Here is a 23,239-nt window from a genome sequence, read left to right as displayed (position 1 = left end):
ACACCTAATCTGCCGACCGCACCTCGCAGCTACTCTAATAAATGTATTAACCCCTAAAGCTAAGTCTAACCCTAACACTAACACCCCCCTAAATTAAATATAATTTTATTCTAAAGAAATAAATTAACCCTTATTAAATAAATTATTCCTACTTAAAGCTAAATACTTACCTGTAAAATAAACCCTAATATAGCTACAATAAAAATTATAATTATATTGTAGCGATTTTAGGATTAATATTTATTTTACAGGCAACTTTGTAATTATTTTAACCAGGTACAATAGCTATTAAATAGTTAATAACTATTTAATAGCTACCTAGTTAAAATAATTACAAAATTACCTGGAAAATATATCCTAACCTAAGTTACAATTAAACCTAACACTACACTAGCAATAAATCAATTAAATAAAATACATACAATTAAATACAATTATACCTAACACTACACTATCAATAAATTAATTAAATACAATGCCTACAAATAAATACAATTAAATAAACTAACTAAAGTACAAAAAATAAAAAAGAACTAAGTTACAAAAAATAAAAAAATATTTACAAACATTAGAAAAATATTACAACAATTTTAAACTAATTACACCTACTCTAAGCCCCCTAATAAAATAACAAAGCCCCCCAAAATAAAAAAATGACCTACCCTATTCTAAAATTAAAATAGAAAAACTCTTTTACCTTACCAGCCCTTAAAAGGGCCATTTGCGGGGCATGCCCCAAAGAATTCAGCTCTTTTGCCTGAAAAAAAAACATACAATACCCCCCCAACATTACAACCCACCACCCACATACCCCTAATCTAACCCAAACCCCCCTTAAATAAATCTAACACTAAGCCCCTGAAGATCTTCCTACCTTATCTTCACCACACCGGGTATCAGCGATCGGTCCAGGCTCCGATGTCTTGATCCAAGCCCAAGCGGGGGGCTGAAGACATCCATCCTCCGGTTGAAGTCTTGATCCAAGCGGGCAGAAGAGGACATCTGGACCGGCAAACATCTTCATCCAGGCGGCATCTTCTATGTTCTTCCATCCGATGACGAGCAGCTGATCTTCAAGACCTCCAGCACGGATCCATCCTCTTCTTCCGACGGCTAGACGACGAATGAAGGTTAAGGTAGGAAAATTTTGATTGGCTGATGGAATCAGCCAATCAGATTCAAGTTCAATCCGATTGGCTGATTGGATCAGCCAATCAGATTGAGCTCACATTCTATTGGCTGATCGGAACAGCCAATAGAATGCAAGCTCAATCTGATTGGCTGATTGGATCAGCCAATCGGATTGAACTTGAATCTGATTGGCTGATTCCATCAGCCAATCAGAATTTTCCTACCTTAATTCCTATTGGCTGATAGAATCCTATGAGCCAATCGGAATTCGAGGGATGCCATCTTGGATGACGTCCCTTAAAGGAACCTTCATTCGTCGTCTAGTCATCGGAAGAAGAGGATGGATCCGCGCTGGAGGTCTTCAAGATGGAGCCGCTCGTCATCGGATGGAAGAACATAGAAGATGCGGCTTGGATGAAGATGTTTGCCGGTCCGGATCTACTCTTCTGCCCGAAGATGGAATTCTTTAGCCGCCGCTTGGATCAAGACTTCAGCCGGAGGATGGATGTCACTCTTCAGCCCCAGCTTGGGCTTGGATCAAGACTTCGGAGGCTCTTCTGGACAGATCGGGACCCGGTGTGGTGAAGACAAGGTAGGGAGATCTTCAGGGGTTTAGTGTTAGGTTTATTTAAGGGGGGTTTGGGGTAGATTAGGGATATGTGGGTGGTGGGTTGTAATGTTGGGGGGTATTGTATGTTTTTTTTTTACAGGCAAAAGAGCTGAATTCTTTGGGGCATGCCCCGCAAAGGGCCCTTTTAAGGGCTGGTAAGGTAAAAGAGCTTTTCTATTTTATTTTTAGAATAGGGTAGGGAATTTTTTTATTTTGGGGGGCTTTGTTATTTTATTAGGGGGCTTAGAGTAGGTGTAATTAGTTTAAAATTGTTGTAATATTTTTCTAATGTTTGTAAATATTTTTTTATTTTTTGTAACTTAGTTCTTTTTTATTTTTGTACTTTAGTTAGTTTATTTAATTGTATTTATTTGTAGGTATTGTATTTAATTAATTTATTGATAGTGTAGTGTTAGGTTTAATTGTAGGTAATTGTAGATATTTTATTTAATTAATGTAATGATAGTGTAGTGTTAGGTTTAATTGTAACTTAGGTTAGGATTTATTTTACAGGTAATTTTGTAATTATTTTAACTAGGTAACTATTAAATAGTTATTAACTATTTAATAGCTATTGTACCTGGTTAAAATAATTACAAAGCTGCCTGTAAAATAAATATTAATCCTAAAATAGCTACAATATAATTATAATTTATATTGTAGCTATATTAGGGTTTAATTTACAGGTAAGTATTTAGCTTTAAATAGGAATAATTTATTTAATAAGAGTTAATTTATTTTGTTAGATTTAAATTATATTTAACTTAGGGGGGTGTTAGGGTTAGAATTAGCTTTAGGGGTTAAAAAATTTATTAGAGTAGCGGTGAGGTCCGGTCGGCAGATTAGGGGTTAATACTTGAAGTTAGGTGTCGGCGATGTTAGGGAGGGCAGATTAGGGGTTAATACTATTTATTATAGGGTTAGTGAGGCGGATTAGGGGTTAATACATTTATTAAAGTGGAGGTGAGGTCCGGTCGGCAGATTAGGGGTTAAAAATTGTAGGTAGGTGGAGGCGACGTTGGGGGCGGCAGATTAGGGGTTAATAAATATAATATAGGGGCCGGCGGTGTTAGGGGCAGCAGATTAGGGGTACATAGGGATAACGTAGCTGGCGGCGGTGTGCGGTCGGCAGATAAGGGGTTAAAAAAAAATTAATAGAGTGGCGGCGATGTGGGGCGACCTCAGTTTAGGGGTACATAGGTAGTTTATGGGTGTTAGTGTACGTTAGAGCACAGTAGTTAAGAGCTTTATGAACTGGCGTTAGCCCAGAAAGCTCTTAACTCCTGACTTTTTGCTGCGGCTGGAGTTTTGTTGTTAGATTTCTAACACTCACTTCAGCCACGACTCTAAATACCGGCATTAGAAAGATCCCATTGAAAAGATAGGCTACACAATTGGCGTAGGGGGATCTGCGGTATGGAAAAGTTGCGGCTGCAAAGTGAGCGTTAGACCCTTTCCTGACTGACTCCAAATACCAGCGGGCGGTAAAAACCAGCGTTAGGAGCTTCTAACGCTGGTTTTGACGGCTACCGCCAAACTCTAAATTTAGGCGCAAGAGACTAAAATTAATATAAAAATAGAGGTTAATTTAAAACTGTGTTAAAATTACAAGCACTATCTGAATCGTGTAAATTTATTTTTTACTTTCCTATCCATTTACATTCCCATCCTTTTAAAAAAAATGTATTATTATACATTATCCTTGTAATACTAAGGGTCTGTCCAATCCATTTGAAAATAGGTTTTCAAATAGACTCCTATCCATTAGAAAACATAGGTTTCAAATAGGTTTCTAGGGGTTTATCAACGTAACACAGCAAAAACCCATAAGATACTGTCATGACCCTATTACAAAACCTCAGAATACACCTTTAACATAAGTTTTTGCATGGTTTTAATTTATATTGTTCATTAGCCTTGATATTTGAAAAGACATTGTCAGACAGCATTGTCTTGTACAGCTTTTTTAATGTTCAAATTTTCAGATAGCAATAAACACAACTGGTTATTGATTTATTTAAAAAGATATACAGATATAAAACAAATCACCCTATTAAACAGTGAGCCATGTCATTAAAACACATGGGGATGCAAAAGCTTGTCAAGTCATCATAAACTTTAATAGTACATTTTATAGATAAATAATTTGATAGACTTTTCTAAAAGATTGGATTTGACCCCATGGTCCAGTTAGGTCTGGATTAGTTGTACATTGTGGGTTAGAAGATGGCATTAAATAAGTGTTTAAAGGGATGTGAAACTTTTTTTTTTCTTTCATGATCCAGAAAGAGTATGACATTTTAAACAACTTTCCAATTTTCTTCATTTATCTGATTTGTTTTGTGCTCTTGGTATCATTTGATGAAAAGCATACCTAGGTAGGCTCAGAAGCTGCTGATTGGTGGATCCACATATATGCCTCCTGTTATTGGCTCACCCATATGCATTGCTTACCAAGAGAATTAAGCAAATGTGATAATTTAAAGGGACATTCAAGTCCAAAAAAACCGTTCATTTTTCAAATAGGGCGTGTCATTTTAAACAACTTTCCAATTTACTTATATCAACAATTTTGCTTTGTTCTCTTGGTATTCTAGTTGAAAGCTAAACCTAGGAAGGCACATATGATAATTTCTAAGCCCTTTAAGGCCGCCTCTATTTTATTTACTTTTCACAGCAGGGAGAGCAAGCTCATGTAGGCCATATAGATAGCATTGTGATCACGCTCGTGGCTAGTGGCAGACACTGCACTAATTGGCTAAAATGCAAGTCAATAGATAATAACTAAAAGTCATGTGATTAGGGGCAGTCAGAAGATGCTTAGATACAAGTTAGTCACAGAAGTAAAAAGTGTATTAAAGGGACAGTCAAGTCCAAAAAAAACTTTCATGTTTCAAATAGGGCATTTTATTTTAAAAAACTTTTCAGTTTACTTTTATCACCAAGTTTGCTTTGTTCTCTTGGTATTCTTAGTTGAAAGCTAAACCTAGGAGGTTCATATGCTAATTTTTTAAACCTTGAAGGCCGCCTTTAATTTAAATGCATTTTGATAGTTTTTCACCACTAGAGGGCATTAGTTCACGTGTTTCCTATAGATAATATTGAGCTCATGCACGTGAATTTACTATGGAGACAGCTCTGATTGGCTAAAATGCAAGTCTGTCAAAAGAACTGAAATAAAGGGGCAGTCTGCTGAGGCTTAGATACAAGGTAATTACAGAAGTAAAACATGTATTAATATAACTGTGTTGGTTATGCAAAACTGGGGAATTGGTAATTAAGGGATTATCTATCTTTTAAAACAACAAACATTCTGGTGTTGACTGTCCCTTAATATAACAGTGTTGGTTTTGAAAAACTAGGGAATGGGTAATAAAGGGATTATCTATATTTTTAAACAACAAAAATTCTGGTGTTGACTGTCCCTTTAAGTAAAATAGAAAGTTGTTTAAAATTGTATGATCTACCTCAATCAAGAAAGAAATAACTGGGTGTCATGTCCCTTGTGAAGTGTAGTGCAATAATTAAATGCTTTAGTACATTGGACCATTTTCTTTTTGTTTCTTTATGTCTCTGGGCTGTAAAATATTAATTACCATAAATCATTTTAATGGTATAATGGTGTTGCACTGTACTTTCTGATAAATATTTAGCTCATTTTATGTGTTAAGAAATGTCCTGCTTCTCTGTGACAAGGGTGTTCAAGTCTGATTCCAAACAGGCGTTGCTATTGCTATCTAATAAAAGTAAGTTTGTATTCTTGCATTATCAGAGTCACTCAGCCATCCGAGTCTGTGAATTAAATGAGATAAAGAGGAGAGTCCAGTCAACTAGAAGACAAAAGGAAGAGAGGGAGAAGAGATAAGAAGAGACAAATCCTCATTTAAATTAATTTGAATTGAAAAAACAGACTATAGCTGGGAACAACAAGAATGGATAGGAAAAGATATTTCAAGTAGCAGAAATACATATGTTGCTGCTTGAATCAGACCCCCAGGGTAAAGCTAAATGCATCCTGGGTAGGGTTAGGGAGAGGCCCATGATAACATTCCTATCCATTCCCAAAGCTGTCAGAGCTTGAGAAGGGCGTGACATTTACTAAGCATGTTTCAACTGGAGAGAGTGAGGGAGAGAAGTGCTGAGAACGCCTGAAACAGCCAGTGGGAAAAACTGAAGGAGAGAGAAGTGGGACCAGAAGATTCATAGAGATGAGAGTGACAAAGTGATAGGAAAGTGTCACTCAGAGCCATGAGGACTTCTTTACACTCAGTGAGCCTAACGTTCCACCAGGCTGCTTCAGTTTGTTTTCATACAGGTTCAGAGATACCACTATAGATCTGCATCTGGCTTTATTGGGATCCAACAGAAAACTGGTTAAGCTCTGACCTCGGTAAGTAATGTATATAAGCAATAAGGGGAGTGTGTATGATGCAGACAAATACTGAGAGGGATAGAATTTATACCGTTTGAAAAACAGGCACTGCAAAAGTAGGGAGAAATTAGTTCTAAATTGAAAGGTATGGACAAAAGTGATACCTGTGTATTTAAACTGCTGAGAGTATTAGCATCTCTATAATGTATTCTAATTATATAATGACAAATGTCCATGCTTTAACAATAAAATGTTCGCCTGCCTTAGAGCTTCATTAAACTAAGTTCCCTGTTTCAATTAGCTTTTCAAATAGTTCAGAGAACTACAGAGACTTATACAGTCAAACAGATATCTTTTAAATCCCAGCAAACAGAAAAGCAATATAAATGTTCCCCTTTTGTCAGCGCATTAGTTACATTGTATTCTGCCACTAGATACTAAATTGCTAATTAGTCCCATCATACGATTACGATTACTGATTACGATTACTGATTCCTCACAACCAGCAGTGATAGCATAACCTCAATGTTAAACAAAATATGTAAATGTATAATCACAGTATACTATAGCAAATTATTACTTCATTTAAAAGCATGCATGTATAATTCCTGAGCTGACAGGCATTAAACATTAATTCAGTGGTGTAAGATAATTGCAATCATGCACAGACCTATGTATCAAGTTCTTCCAGGGAAATTGAAACAGTATCACTTTTATTGCATAATAATACATTGAGTCTAAAGCCACAAGAATGGATAAATAATGGTAGCTACAGCAAATTTAAAGGGACGCACAGTTGCATATGAAATGAAGAGCTATACATTTTAAAATAAAACAATTTCTTTTATTTATTTAATTTTTTTTGCAATACACTTGTATTTAGAAATTTCTTCTATTAAATGTAACCATGGTAAAAGAATGGCATTTAACATTCAAATGGCATAGTACCGATATGGACATAGGCTGTATTTAGAAGACAAATGACATGTGCATGTGACTATATTGGTGGCAGAATAGAGGCACATCATCATTTTAGTGTTGATAATATTAAAAATAAGTTTTTGTGATTTAACCCCTTAAGGACAAGGCCATTTTCAATTTCTTTCCCTTAAAGGGACAGACAACACCAGAATTTTTGATGTTTAAAAAGATAGATAATCCCTTAATTACCAATTCCCAGTTTTGCATAACCAACACAGTTATAATTATACACGTTTTACCTCTGTAATTACCTTGTATCTAAGCCTCAGACTGCCCCCTCATTTCAGTTCTTTTGACAGACTTGCAGTTTAGCCAATCAGAGCTGTCTCCATGGTAAATTCACGTGCATGAGCTCAATGTAATCTATATTAAACACATGAACTAATGCCCTCTAGTGATGAAAAACTATCAAAATGCATTTAGATTAGAAGCGGCCTTCAAGGTCTAATAAATTAGCATATGAACCTCCTAGGTTTAGCTTTCAACTAAGAATACCAAGAGAACAAAGCAAAATTGGTGATAAAAGTAAATTGGAAAGTTGTTTAAAATTACATGCCCTATCTGAATCATGAAAGTTTTTTTGGACTTGACTGTCCCTTTAAGGACCAGGGCTATTTTTACATTTTTGTGGTGTTTGTGTTTAGCTGTAATTTTCCTCTTACTCATTTACTGTACCCACACATATTTTATACTGTTTGTCTCGCCATTAAATGGACTTTCTAAAGATACCATTATTTTCATCATATTTTATAATTTACCCAAAAAAATAATAAATATGTTGAAAAAAATTGCAAAAACACACTTTTTCTAACTTTGATCGCCAAAATTTGTTACACATCTACAACCACCAAAAAACACCCATGCTAAATAGTTTCTAAATTTTGTCCTGAGTTTAGAAATATCCAATGTTTACATGTTCTTTGCTTTTTTGCAAGTTATAGGGCAATAAATACAAGTAGCACTTTGCTATTTCCAAACCTTTTTTTTTTTTTCAAAATTAGCTATAGTTACATTGGAACACTGATATCAGTCAAGAATCCCTGAATATCCCTTGACATGTATATATATTTTTTTTAATAGACAACTTAAAGTATTAATCTAGGCCCATTTTGGTATATTTCATGCCACCATTTCACCGCCAAATGCGATCAAATAAAAAAAAAAAAAATCACTTTTTCACAAACTTTAGGTTTTTCACTGAAATTATTTACAAACAACTTGTGCAATTTTGGCACAAATTATTGTAAATGCTTCTCTGGGATCCCCTTTGTTCAGAAATAGCAGACATATATGGCTTTGGCATTATGTTTTGGTAATTAGAAGGCCGCTAAATGCTGCTGCGCACCACACTTGTATTAGGCCCAGCATTGAAGGGGTTAATTAGGTAGCTTGTAGGGTTAATTTTAGCTTTTAGGGTAGTGTAGTAGACAACCTAAAGTATTGATGTAGGCCCATTTTGATATATTTCATGCCACAATTTCACAGCCAAATTCGATCAAATAAAAAAAAATCATTCACTTTTTCACTAACTTTGGGTTTCTCACTGAAATTATTTACAAACAGCTTGTGCAATAATGGTACAAATAGTTGTAAATGCTTCTCTGATTTCCCCTTTGTTCAGAAATAGCAGACATATATGGCATTGGCATTGCTTTTTGGTAATTAGAAGGCCGCTAAATGTCGCTGCGCACCACACTTGTATTATGCCCAGCAGTGACAGGGTTAATTAGGTAATAGGGAGCTTGAAGGGTTAATTTTAGCTTTAGTGTAGAGATCATCCTCCCAAACATCTCTCTTCCCTCCCCCACCCCACAATAGTCCCCGCCATCTTAAGTACTGGCAGAAAGTCTGCCAGTACTAAAATAAAAGTTTTTTTTTGTTTTTTTTTAATCTGTTCAGCTGTGATGGACCTCCCCTTAGCCCCCAACCTCCACCCACTACCTTTTTTCTGCCATCTTGGGTACTGGCAGCTGTCTGTCAGTGGTTGCTGCGTGCACGCACATGCAAGCAAGCGCCCCCTGCAGGCCATCCTCGCACGCTCCCGGCGTGCACATTGCACATACAGAAACCGGATGCTGGGTAGCGATTGGCCACCTCCCTGCAGCTGCTCCCACCCACCAACGATTGGCACTATCGCTGGCCGATGCAGAGAGGGCCACAGAGTGCCTCTCTCTGCATCAGTCTTGGGAAGAAAGGTATTGCAGTGATGCCTCAATATCAAGGCATCACGGCAATACCTTGAAAGTGACAGGAAGCGATCAGGATCACTTCCAGCCGCTTTAAACCCCTAACGACATACAGGGTACGTCGCTGGTCTCTAAAGACCAGTTTGTGTGTGACGTACCCTGTACGACATGTGTCGTTAAGGAGTTAACTGAGGATACTGCCAATCATTAAAGCATACCCAAGTATGCCTGCTTCTCATTTGTTTACCAGTTATATTCTCCTCTGTAGTGTTACAGAAGAACAGATGTTACTATATGTTAAATCCATTTGAAAAGGTTAAAAACAAATTACAGGAAAGTAATTTGTTTTTGAAATAAACATTTAGGGACAGATTACGAGTAGCCCAATAACAGTTATGTTGGATGTAGCGCTTGCATTACAAGTTGAAAGTAAATGTGAACACGTGAGCTCAATCACGATTCACGCTAGGATGATTACCATGAGCTCAGAGCTCTGGTTAACTGTTACATGTAAGAAAAAAGTGTCACAAAACATATAAAAAATACTTTGAAAGGTACAGTTACACAAAGATATGAGGTCTCAGGTGTTAGAAGAAAAAAAAGGCAAGCAAAGTGATCTAAAAGACATACATATACATTTCTAAATATGTATGTGTGTGTGTGTGTATATATATATATATATATAAATATATATATATATATATATATATATATATATATATATATATATATATATATATAATATAATGTGTGTACATATGTATGTGTACGTATATATTAATTTACAGACATATATACACATAAAGACTCATATGTACAGGGAGTGCAGAATTATTAGGCAAGTTGTATTTTTGAGGATTAATTTTATTATTGAACAACAACCATGTTCTCAATGAACACAAAAAAATAATTAATATCAAAGCTGAATAGTTTTGGAAGTAGTTTTTAGTTTGTTTTTAGTTATAGCTATTTTAGGGGGATATCTGTGTGTGCAGGTGACTATTACTGTGCATAATTATTAGGCAACTTAACAAAAAACAAATATATACCCATTTCAATTATTTATTTTTACCAGTGAAACCAATATAACATCTCAACATTCACAAATATACATTTCTGACATTCAAAAACAAAACAAAAACAAATCAGTGACCAATATAGCCACCTTTCTTTGAGAGGACACTCAAAAGCCTTCCATCCATGGATTCTGTCAGTGTTTTGATCTGTTCACCATCAACATTGCGTGCAGCAGCAACCACAGCCTCCCAGACACTGTTCAGAGAGGTATACTGTTTTCCCTCCTTGTAAATCTCACATTTGATGATGGACCACAGGTTTTCAATGGGGTTCAGATCAGGTGAACAAGGAGGCCATGTCATTAGATTTTCTTCTTTTATACCCTTTCTTGCCAGCCACGCTGTGGAGTACTTGGACGCGTGTGATGGAGCATTGTCCTGCATGAAAATCATGTTTTTCTTGAAGGATGCAGACTTCTTCCTGTACCACTGCTTGAAGAAGGTGTCTTCCAGAAACTGGCAGTAGGACTGGGAGTTGAGCTTGACTCCATCCTCAACCCGAAAAGGCCCCACAAGCTCATCTTTGATGATACCAGCCCAAACCAGTACTCCACCTCCACCTTGCTGGCATCTGAGTCGGACTGGAGCTCTCTGCCCTTTACCAATCCAGCCACGGGCCCATCCATCTGGCCCATCAACACTCACTCTCATTTCATCAGTCCATAAAACCTTAGAAAAATCAGTCTTGAGATATTTCTTGGCCCAGTCTTGACGTTTCAGCTTGTGTGTCTTGTTCAGTGGTGGTCGTATTTCAGCCTTTCTTACCTTGGCCATGTCTCTGAGTATTGCACACCTTGTGCTTTTGGGCACTCCAGTGATGTTGCAGCTCTGAAATATGGCCAAACTGGTGGCAAGTGGCATCTTGGCAGCTGCACGCTTGACTTTTCTCAGTTCATGGGCAGTTATTTTGCGCCTTGGTTTTTCCACACGCTTCTTGCGACCCTGTTGACTATTTTGAATGAAGCGCTTGATTGTTCGATGATCACGCTTCAGAAGCTTTGCAATTTTAAGAGTGCTGCATCAGTCTGCAAGATATCTCACTATTTTTGACTTTTCTGAGCCTGTCAAGTCCTTCTTTTGACCCATTTTGCCAAAGGAAAGGAAGTTGCCTAATAATTATGCACACCTGATATAGGGTGTTGATGTCATTAGACCACACCCCTTCTCATTACAGAGATGCACATCACCTAATATGCTTAATTAGTAGTAGGCTTTCGAGCCTATACAGCTTGGAGTAAGACAACATGCATAAAGAGGATGATGTGGTCAAAATACTCATTTGCCTAATAATTCTGCACTCCCTGTATACATATTTAACTGCATTGGAGCCCTTTGCTGTCAAGAAGATGAAAAGGCCTATTAATGCATATTTATTCAATATTTATATTTAACAAAGTGTTATACTATGTATTGACTGTAAATATTTTCAATTCCAATGTTCTGCACATAGTAGAATATGTTCTAAGTATTTTTTTAAATAGATATGGATGTATGTGTGTGTGTGTGTGTGTGTGTATAGATATAAATATATATATATATATATATATATATATATATATATATATATATATATATATATATATATATATATATATATATATATATATAAATTATAGGTTGATCCGCACAACCTTATATATAAACTTAACCCACTTGTGTATGTGTCCTGATTAAACAAATATACATCAGGGCACATAGTGCAAGGAGGGAGAAACAGTTAGGAATTAAACAGAAAGAAAAGGTGGAGTATTAAACTCCACAAAGTTCCCTTTTCCAGCACCAAAGTATATAGGTTACATAATATTACTATCTAATTCAATAGCAGGAAAGGATACGAGTTAGTATCTAAATAGTCAGAACATGAAATCAATACATAAATGTCAGGACACAGGAAATATATTCACATTATGATCATTTAATTACCAACATACTGTATACACTAGAACGAACATGGGCCCACTTACAGCAAATTATATCTCTCATATGTATGAAGGACAATCATATATGAGTACTCAAAGTCCCCAACATAGTTAGAATGTTCCAAAAGATATCTGGCAATCAGGCCAGAAGGGCTCAATTGTTCTAGTCGTGGAAGATAATGAAAGCAGGGCTACTCTCTAAATCACATCTGTGAATAGACTTAAGAAGTCAGCTAGGAGGTTTCAGTGGCAATCAAGGTATTCAATAAGTAGGCTTGTGTCTCTATAGTTAAACACCTTCAACAGGCAACAGTTTTAAACGCCTACCTTACCAGGTATAGATTAGCATATGACCGTTCATGAGACAATAATCACATAGTCAGTCACTGCTCCTACATTGATTGCAGTATATCTCATCATACTCGGCGTGCGGTTGTTACCTCGTAAGGCAATCTTTGCAGCTCTTGCATGTTACTCACATTCCGCTGTCATCCTCCACTGAAACTGTAGATATACTGCAATCAAGTAACAGAGGACACCAAGATCACAAGAAAATTAGAAAATAGAAGTAAATTGTATAGTTGTGTAAAATAACATGCTCTATCTTAATTATAAATGAAAAAAAATGGGTTTCATGTCCCTTTAATTATTGAGTGAGATAAGTGGTAACTGCATGTCTTTTGGAAGGGCATTAATTATCTAACAGCATTTTAAAAGCTCCCATCCAGTCCTTAGTTGGCTTAGTTGCCTGTGGGACTATTAAATCTAAAAGGTGTAACTGTGACCTTATTGATGTAACAGTCAAGCTGCAATGTAAGTTTATGAATCCCTGCGGTAGTGCAAGAGGAATGAAGTCCACAATATAGCAACAAATCTTCCAAATTCAAAGTAGGATACATGTAGCAATTTGTTTCTTGACAGAATGCATGGTTTTGACAGAATTATTGCAAATCTCAGAAAAATGAGTCGTAAGAGATTTTGTAGTAGTTGTTCGTATGCTTTCATAAGTATCAGCTGCCTTGAAGTCAATACACCAGTGTTCCTCCCACCTCCCAGAATAACTAGAGGCAAAGAAGAAAGAAGAATGTCATAGACTAAAAACAAGAACAGATAGTAGATAATGTAGTCCACAACTATTACTATCCTCTAACATGATTTTTAGCTATTGTTAGCAACCCTAAATATAATTGTCTAGAGACTATTCTGCATACAGTACATATGAATCAAAATACTATTGTTAACCTGTTACATTTATTTTTATTTTCAGAGGGAAATCATGAATCAGTGCATCTATAATATTGGGAATGATACTGTTCTAAGTTCCCCTACTTCACGCATCTCAGGTACCATCTTTCTGTTTTTGTCAGCCTTCTTGGGTCTACCTGGAAATGCTTTTATCATCTGGAGCATTTTATGGAAGTTGAAAGGCCAAGAAAAATCTGTAACCTGTATTCTTATTCTTAATTTGGCAGTGGCTGATGGGACAGTTCTCCTCCTAACCCCCTTTTTTATTACGTTCCTCATCAAAGAGACCTGGATTTTTGGTAAAACTGTCTGCAAACTTGTCTATTATCTTTGTTGCCTTAACATGTATGCCAGCATTTTTATCATAGCTTTGATGAGCTTGGATCGAGTCTTTGCTGTCTTCAAACCATACATATCTCAGACTCTTCGTAAAAGAGCCATGGTGAGAAACATTCTCATAGCCATATGGTTCCTAGCTGGAATATTAGCCTTCCCTGCATTTGCCTTCAGAGAGATAATTATAGGAATTAAAGGACCTAACCTGAACTTTACAATTTGTGAACCTTGTCATTCTACACCTGGATTGGCTATTTTTCACTACTTATTTGAAACATTTGTGAGTTTCCTACTTCCTTTCCCTATGCTATTGTTTAGCTATGTTTTGGTTTTGATCAAGCTAAGGGGGAGTCGCTTTAGACAACGATCACGGATAGAAAAGCTGATAGCTGCCATTTTGATAACATTTGCTATTCTTTGGCTTCCATATCATGTGGTGAATGCAATGCAGGTAACTTCTAATCTGACAACTGGGAAAGTGTCTGAAAACTTACGAAAAGCTGTGAAAATGAGCAGAGCTGGAGCAACTGCTTTGGCCTTTTTTAGTGCCAGCGTCAACCCACTGCTCTATGCATTTGCAGCTTTAGACCTCTTTCGGGTATTTGGAGTGGGATTTGTAGCTAAAATGTTTGAGGGGACTGTAGCCGAGATACAAAAAAGGGTCAAGTCCCAACGAGATATTGTCAGGGGTCTTGTGAGAGCTGGCAGTCGTGGAGAATCTATGGATGTGGAGATGAGAAACGGAGTCAAAGAAGTCATTTTGAAAGAGGGTTTCTAAACTCTTGAGGACACCTACTTGTTATGGCATTCTATAAGAAGCAATAACTATTAGTACTGTGCAAATACTACTGTATGTCTAACTTGTGAACTTCAGAGTATATTATTAGTACACTTATTATCCAGTAAGGTTTTCAAGCCTTGTTATAAATTTCAGAATAGTCAAACCACAACATATAACTGTGCCATATATTCCATTTACTTACATGTCTTTTAAGAGTTAAATATAATGTATGGACTTGATGATACCCCCATGACTTCTATCACTGCATATAACTATTTATTAGAATAATGGGATTTTTCTTTCATCTGGAGTTTATGGTCCCGATTTAAAGCGACACTTAAATCAAAATAAACTTTTATGATTCAGATATAGCATTCAGTTTTGAGACACTTTCCAATTTATTTCCATTATCAAATTTTGCACAGTCTTTTTCTATTCACACCTTCTGGGAAACAAGATCCTACTGAGCATGTGTACAAGCTCACAGGGTATACTTATACTAGTCTGAGATTGGCTGATGTGTCACATGATACAGTGGACCAGATAATGGGAGAAAAAATAAAATTGTCAGAAAACAAATCTACTAGTTATATGAAATTCAAAGTAGATGTTATTGCATTGTCTTTTTATTATGTACTTGTTAATTATGCAATTCTACTGCATTGAGTGGTCCTTTAAGAAAACAGGAACAAACCCATTATTTAAACTCTTGTTTAAACATTGTGAACAAGCTATTATAATTTTCATTATGCTAGTCATATTGACTAGTGAGAGAAATAAAATGTCTATCTAAAATATGTCCAATGTATTATCTTGCATTGTTTGGTTTGCAGTTAGACAGTAACAGGTCATTGAATGCTGACCAGGGAGGCAAGCAAGTGTGGAGAATGTATGTGCCTATACTGTAGCGACACTTCGGGGATCACATAAAGGTTATCACTGAAACAGTGACACATTTTAAAAGATGCGTTTTTGCCAAGGCAAGTATACCGTAAAAATATTTCTTATCAATTCTGGAATGCAATACAGAGCAGTATCAATCCAACCTTTAAGTCCCTTCTAAGATACAGATGCTATAAAGTCTTGTAGTTAATGTATTGAAGTTAAATATTTATTGTTTATATTATTCATAAACAAGGTTGAGACAAAAATTAAATTGTCTTCAAAGTAAAAATAACACAGTAAACCAATTGCATATGATTAAAATATATAGTTAAAGGGGCAGTGTACTGTAAAATTGTTTCCCTTTAATGTGTTTCTGATGACTTGTTATACCATCGGCAGAGTATAAAATGTATGAGAAACCGATCATTTAGGTTTATGTTTGTATATGAAATAACTGGTTCTGTTCTTTGACCCCCTCAACCCATTCAAATGTACTGAGCTTACAGGTATAGCTTAAGAGTGTAATTTCTTCTGCAGGCTATATTAAATTAGATATTTCAAATGGCAAAATAAAGGTAAAGGGCCGATTTATCAATGTCTGTCTGACATGATACGCTGTCGGCATTTAACATTGCACAAGCAGTTCTGGTAAACTGCTTGTGGAATGCCGCCCCCTGCAGATTCGCGGGCCAATCGGCCGCTAGCAGGGGGTGTCAATTAACCCGATCGTATAGGATTAGGCTGATTGCAGACGCAGCCTCAGAGGACCAATTAAGAAGAAGCGGTCTTAAAACCGCTGCTTTATAACTGCTGTTTCCGGCGAGTCTGAAGGCTCGCACGGAAACAAGGGCATCGGGGGCAATTCGTCCCTCGATAAATCGGCCCCAAAGAGTTTAAAAAAAAATGTTTGATAAACTCAAGCAGGTAAAATGGATATTTGGGAACAAATTAAAGGGGATTCCATTATATGTGTGCAATGTATATGCTACAGATAATTGGGTGTATTCCAGTGGCTTATAGTTACACCTTTGTTTAACAGGCAAGATTTTAAAGCGACCTATACAGAGACTACCTGGTTTACTGACAATTTTAACTTACATTAAACAAATAGAAAATAAACCCATTTTACACAAGCAATCATATCCCTGAATTCTGTTTCTATCCAGAAATATATTTAAGCCATTTTAAATTTATCTAAGTTATTGGCAGTCACTACCTACTTAGGTAGAATGTTCCACAATTTAATTGCTCTGTAAAAAAAATGTTTTTGTTGCTGGAGATTAAATCTCCTATCCTCTAGCCTTAAAGGGATAGGAAACCCAAAACACATTTCTAATTTACTTCTATTATCATTTTTTTCTTTGTTCTCTTAGAATTTGTTAATGAAAAACAGGGATGTAAGCTTAGAAGCCTGCCTATTTCTGGAGCACTATATGGCAGCAGTTTTGCAAGAAAGATATCTATTTGCAGGGCACTAGATGGCAATACTATTTCCTGCTATGTAGTCCTCCAGATGCCTACCTAGGTATTTCTTCAACAAAGAATGTTATGGGAACTAAGCAAATTTGAAAATAGAAGTAAATTGGAAACATTTTTAAAAATTGTATGCTATGAATCACAAAAGATGATTTTTGGGTTTCATATCCTTTTAAGTTGTGACCTTGTACCACAAACATCTGCCTTGGAATAAACAGCTCTTCTGCCAGCTCTGTATATGGGCCTTGAATATATTTATAAGCAGTCATATTACCCCTCAAGCACCATTTTTCTAGAGTAAACAGACACAATTTAGCTAACCTCTCTTCATAGTTTAAAGGGACAGTCTACATCTTAGTCATCTTAAAGTCTTACCTTAGATTAAGCTGCAAATATCCTCCTGCACCCTTTTCTATATCGTGCAGCAGGAACGGTAAAAAAGTTATTCTAAAATTAATATAGTTTTTGGCCACTTTGAAATGGCTGCTAAACTCCACCAATGGATGACATCACAATCTGGGCTGCATATGGCGCCTAATCACAAAAGGCTCACTAGTTGGATTTAACCTGTCAATGATATTCAGCAGAGTGCCTAAATACAGCCGAGATTGTGATTTCATCAGTGGGTCGAGCTTGGCAGACATTTCAAACTGTCCAGAAACAATATTCATTTTAAAATAACTTTTTTACCGTTCCTGCTGCATGATAGACAATGTCCCTTTTTAAAATTGGTCCCCAGAACTGCACTTCATACTCAAGGTTAGGTCTTACCAGGGATTTATACAGCAACAGGATTATGCTATACTCCCTTGCATCTATGTCTTTTTTAATACATGCTTGTATCTTATATGACTTGTAAGCTTTTGCCTTGCATTGCACACTCATTTTTAGCGCATTGTATGCATAAATCCTTTTCCTCCTCTGTTTTGCTAAGTCTAGTCTTTAAATAATAGGTAGATTGCACATGTTTTTGTCCAAATTGTAGAACCTTACATTTACCAATATTAAATCTCTTTTGCCATTTACCAGTCCAGTTTCTGTAAATTCCTTTGCAAAGCAATAACATCCTGCACTGATCTAATCACCTTACACAGTTTTGTATCACCTGCAAAAAAATAGAGATTTTGCTATTTAATCCCCTCCTCCAAGTTATTTATAAAAAATATTAAAAAGAACAGGGCCTAGCATCAATTCCTGGTGGACCCCACTTATTACTTTTGTCCAATCTGATTATGATCCATTTACTACAACATTTGGTACCTGTCTTTTATCCAGTTATTTTATCAATGAGCTAACATTTCCCTTAATTTTGCACATTGATCTCTGTGGCATCATATCAAAATCCTTAGCAAAATCCAGGGAAATCACATCAACTGATTCAGCTTCATCTATATTGTGATCACCTCCTCATAGAATCTAATTAGATTTGTTTGACATGATCTATTACTCATAAAACCATGCTGATTTGAATTTATAATCCTATTTTCATGAATATACTCTTGAATGTAATATTTTATATTCCCTTCCAGTATCTTCCTCACTATTGATGTCAGACTAACTGGTCTATAGCTTCCTGGATCAGCGCTGCTTCCCTTTTCAAAAAGTGGCACCACATAAGCCAGTCCTGGGGATCTATGCCTGAGGATAATGAGTCCTCAAAAATAAAGAGCAGAGGTTTGGCTATGACAGTGCTAAATTCTCTTAGAACCCTTGGGTGTATTACATCTGGACCTGGAACTTTATTTACCTTTTATACTATCCATTTTTTTGTCATGGTAACATCTAGAGATAACCCAGTTATTGGATGGGCTTGTAAATTATAGGTTGTTTCAATGTTTCCTTCATTGGTTCCTCTTTTGAGTATACTGAAAAAAAGAAAAAGATTTTCCCCAGTCACTGTTAATCATGCCACCCTTCTCACATTTTAATGTACCTATATTTCACTTCTTAGATTTTTTGCCCTTTATATACTTAAAACAACTTTTTGTGTTTGTCTTGGAATCCTTTGCAAATATTCATTTTTTTTTTTGGCTAATCTGATCTCTCTTTTGCATGCTTTGTTACATACTGTATATATTTGGAACAATTAGTCCGTACTATTTTTTTTAACACATTTGTATTTAGCCACATTGGCTTGGATTTATTTATTCTATGTTTATAACTATGTGGTGTTGATGTGTATATTTATTTGAGAATAATTTATATTTGAGAATAATTTGTCACAATTTATGCTATTTATACTGATTTCATTAAATCATTAAAACCCCATTAAAGCCCCAAAAATTTATTTCATGATTCAGATACAGCATGCAGTTTTAAAAAAATGTTTTGAATTTAGTTCTATTATATAATTTACTTCATTCTCATGGTATTTTTGTTGAATAGCATACCTAGTGCCCTTACACATTTTTATCATTGTTAAAATCCTTATAGCAAAAACTGCTGCACATGTACATAGCTAGGTGTGTTTCTCAAAAAAGGATACAAACAACATGGGTTGGATGTTTAGTTAAAGGGACATTAAACACCTCTTACTTTTGAGTGAAAATTGTACTTATACATATGCTCCCTAGAAAGGCCAAAAAGCAAAACATGTAAGCAGGTTTTCAAAATGCTGCAAATTGCCTAAACCAGCCCTGGGATTTGCAGCTTTTGCAGGTTGCAGAATTAGAGTGTGGGACAAGCACAATTTTACATAACATCTAGAGGTGTTTAATGAATTTAAACGATTTGTCTGGTTTGGCTGAGCAATGGGTCTGTTTTTATGAATGATTCTCCTGAGCTCTGGTACAGAAAGTCTTCTAAGCTGTTAGTGGTAGATGAAGAGAAATTGTAGTCAGAATTTACAATGTAATTTTTATTGTAAACACACATACATACACATATATATATATATATATATATATATATATATATATATATATATATATATATATATATATATATATATATATATATATATATATATATATATATATAGGTCAGAGGAAGGGACGCTGTTTGTCCCAAAACGTCATACAATAAAGTTTGGATTTATCACTGATGTCTGCAGTCCAGTGAGTGCTTAATTCTTTGAATATATATATATATATATATATATATATATATATATATATATATATATATATGTATATATATATATATTCATATATATGCAAAAGTTTAGGTACCCCTGACAATTTCCATGATTTTCATTTATAAATAATTGGATGTTTGGATCAGCAATTTTATTTTGATCTATCGAATAACGAAGGACACAGTAATATTTCAGTAGTGAAATGAGGTTTTTTGGATTAACAGAAAATGTGCAATATGCATCAAAACAAAATTAGACAGGTGCATAAATTTGGGCACCCCAACAGAAATATTGAATCAATATTTAGTAGAGCCTCCTTTAGCAGAAATAACAGCCTCTAGACGCTTCCTATAGCCTGTAATGAGTGTCTGGATGAAGGCATTTTGGACCATTCCTCCTTGCAAAACATCTCCAGTTCAGTTAGGTTTAATGGTTGCCGAGCATGGACAGCCTGCTTCAAATCACCCCACAGATTCTCAATGTTGTTCAGGGCTGGGGAATGGGATGGCCATTCCACAACATTGTACTTGTTCCTCTGCATAAATGCCAGGGTCGATTTTGAGAAGTGTTTTGGGTCTTTGTCTTGTTTGTCTTTGTCTTGTTAAAATATTCAGGCGTAACTTCAACTTTGTGACTGATTCCTCAACATTATTCTCAAGTATCTGCTGATATTGAGTGGAATCCATGCGACCCTCAACTTTAACAAGATTCCCAGTACGGGAACTAGCAACACAGCGCCACAGCATGATGGAACATCCACCAAATTTAACTGTGGCTAGAAAGTCTTTGTCTTGGAACGCTGTGTTCTTTTGCCGCCATGCATAATGCCCCTTGTTATGACCAAATTACTCAATCTTTGTTTCATCAGTTCACAGCACCTTCTTCCAAAATAAAGCTGGCTTGTCCAAATGTGTGTTTGCATACCTCAAGCGACTCTGTTTGTGACGTGTGTGCAGAAAAGGCTTCTTCCGCATCACTCTCCCATACGCTGAATTGTTGAAAAATGCAGAGTGACAGCATCTGCAGCAAGATGATGTGGGTCTTTGGAGGTGGTCTGTGGGCTGTTTTTGACTGTTCTCACCATCCTTTGCCTCTCCAATACTTTATTTCTGGCCTTAACAAGAACTGTGCCTGTGGTCATCCATTTCCTCACAGTGGACACTGACAGCCTAAACCATAATGTTGAACAATCTTTATTTTCAGGTTATTTGAGAGTTGTTTTGATGCCCCCATGTTGCCACCCTTCAGAGGAGAGTCAAAGAGAACAACAACTTGCAATTGGCCACATTTAAATACGTTTTCTCATGATTGGATGCACCTGTCTATGACGTTCAAGGCTTAATGGGCTCACCAAACCAATTGTGTGTTCCGATTATTCAGTGCTAGGTAGTTACAGGTATTTAAATCAACAAAATGACAAGGGTGCCCAAATTTATGCACCTGTCTAATTTCGTTTGGATGCATATTGCAGATTTTCTGTTAATACAATAAACCTTATTTCACTACAGAAATATTACAGTGTCCTTCAGTTATTTGAAAGCTCAAAATGAAATTTATAAATATATACATATATATATATATATATATATATATATATATATATATATATGTAATAAAGACAAAAGATTTATCTTGGTAGTTCAGCGCAACAGAATACAGTTATTCGTGATGAAATACGAACACAGAATAAAAGATGTTCTCTCTTATTTGCTGTGTTGTACACAGTGAGAATGAATAAGTATTCTTAATAAAGTTTTACTGCATATATATATATATATATATATATATATATATATATATATATATATATATATATATATATATATATATATATATGTAGATTGGTGTAAAGATGTCTCCTTACTGGATATTACCCCAATCATATGAGGTAAGGTATGATCATGTAAGGAGTATCTGTGTCTTGTCTTTGATAACAGCTGGCCGAGATGTCGCAGACGTATGGGTCCAAAAGGGGGAAGTGTTTCTCCCTCTAAAGGTCCGTCTCTGTGGCTGTATGTGTAGTCTTTGTCCGGTAGAAACTTCTGAAATGGTTGGAGTCTCAGTGACTCGCAGGAGTATGGTACTTCAAATTGAATCTCTCAGGCTCTCATTTTCTCAGATGAATATAGGAAAAAAGAAAGTGAGAACACATAGCGTGATACTGTATAAAAAATTAAATTTATTCTAGACAGTTGTGGTAAGATATACACTCACATGTGAAAACCTCAATCCATGATGAGGTAAGATTCTAGCATATCAAGGATATATACACATTTAATCAGTAAGTATCTCGGTTAGGATGGTAGAAGAGTGTTGAAGTTTGTATAGTAGTTATATACAGTTTAAGTCCTGAGGGTAAAAACACTTGTCCAGCAATGAAAGTGTCCAGGTAGTGAATAAGTATTGCAAAGTATAGGTTTTCTTTAGGTTATGAATGAAGAAATAAATTAGCTCACTAGTAAAAGATCCTGCTCAGAATGTTGCTGAATTAGGTGGTTATGAGCTTTGCCATGCAAATACACAACTCAAAATATTTGTAGCGTTTTAGCATAAGAGAAGTCACTTTGCCAAAATATAAACCAATATTAGGAATGTTAGGCGTTGGAGCCCTATGGGTTAAGCCTTAGAGTAGGCACTCACAGACAATCATTCCAAAGCATGCATAGAAAATGCGGTGTTATGCAGGAAGCAAAAAAAGATTAGCATAGCGTTATTTGTCCAAAGAGCCGGTCACAACAGAGTATGTGAAAAACTGCACTGTTGCACTTTCTAATATCACCTTACGCGTTTTGAAGTATTCGCTTACTTCTTCGTCAGAGGTAGTGGATAGTGCAGTGAACCGGCAGAGAATTTAAGGCATGAAGTGGGAGCTGTCTTCACGTACTCTGTTTGACGCGGTTACGTCACTATGTTACGCGGCCAATGGGGGGTATTGTATAACCTGTTTCTATGGTAACCTCAACATTTTTTCGGGCGGCCAATAGTGGTATTTGTGTGGCAAGTTTCTATGGAGACTGAAGGGGAAGGACTAGAAAGTTAGCGTTCATTACGTAGTGGATTGGGCTCATCCTATCTACTACATTGTTATGAATGTTGCAATGGGTATTTCAACTGGGTGGTCTGTTTTAAATAAGTGACAAATATTTTCTTTTGACGAAATTGTTA

The 23,239-nt window shown here is 36.0% G+C and overlaps 1 protein-coding gene across 1 annotated transcript; it reads left to right on the top strand.

The window, feature by feature from the left end:
• The first annotated feature begins 5,885 nt into the window (after window positions 1-5,885).
• Window positions 5,886-15,436, top strand: LTB4R2 (leukotriene B4 receptor 2). The gene is made up of 2 exons (XM_053702274.1): window positions 5,886-6,131; window positions 13,543-15,436. Exon 2 carries the CDS (start codon window positions 13,552-13,554, stop codon window positions 14,632-14,634), a length of 1,083 nt encoding a protein of 360 aa, XP_053558249.1. The 5' UTR covers window positions 5,886-6,131; window positions 13,543-13,551; the 3' UTR covers window positions 14,635-15,436.
• Window positions 15,437-23,239: the final 7,803 nt, after the last annotated feature.

This window comes from Bombina bombina, chromosome 2 (assembly GCF_027579735.1).
Source record: "Bombina bombina isolate aBomBom1 chromosome 2, aBomBom1.pri, whole genome shotgun sequence".
In the NCBI taxonomy this organism is placed as follows: domain Eukaryota; kingdom Metazoa; phylum Chordata; class Amphibia; order Anura; family Bombinatoridae; genus Bombina; species Bombina bombina.
The sequence above is the reverse complement of the archived record's forward strand: the minus strand, read 5'-3'. Positions and strand labels throughout refer to the sequence as shown.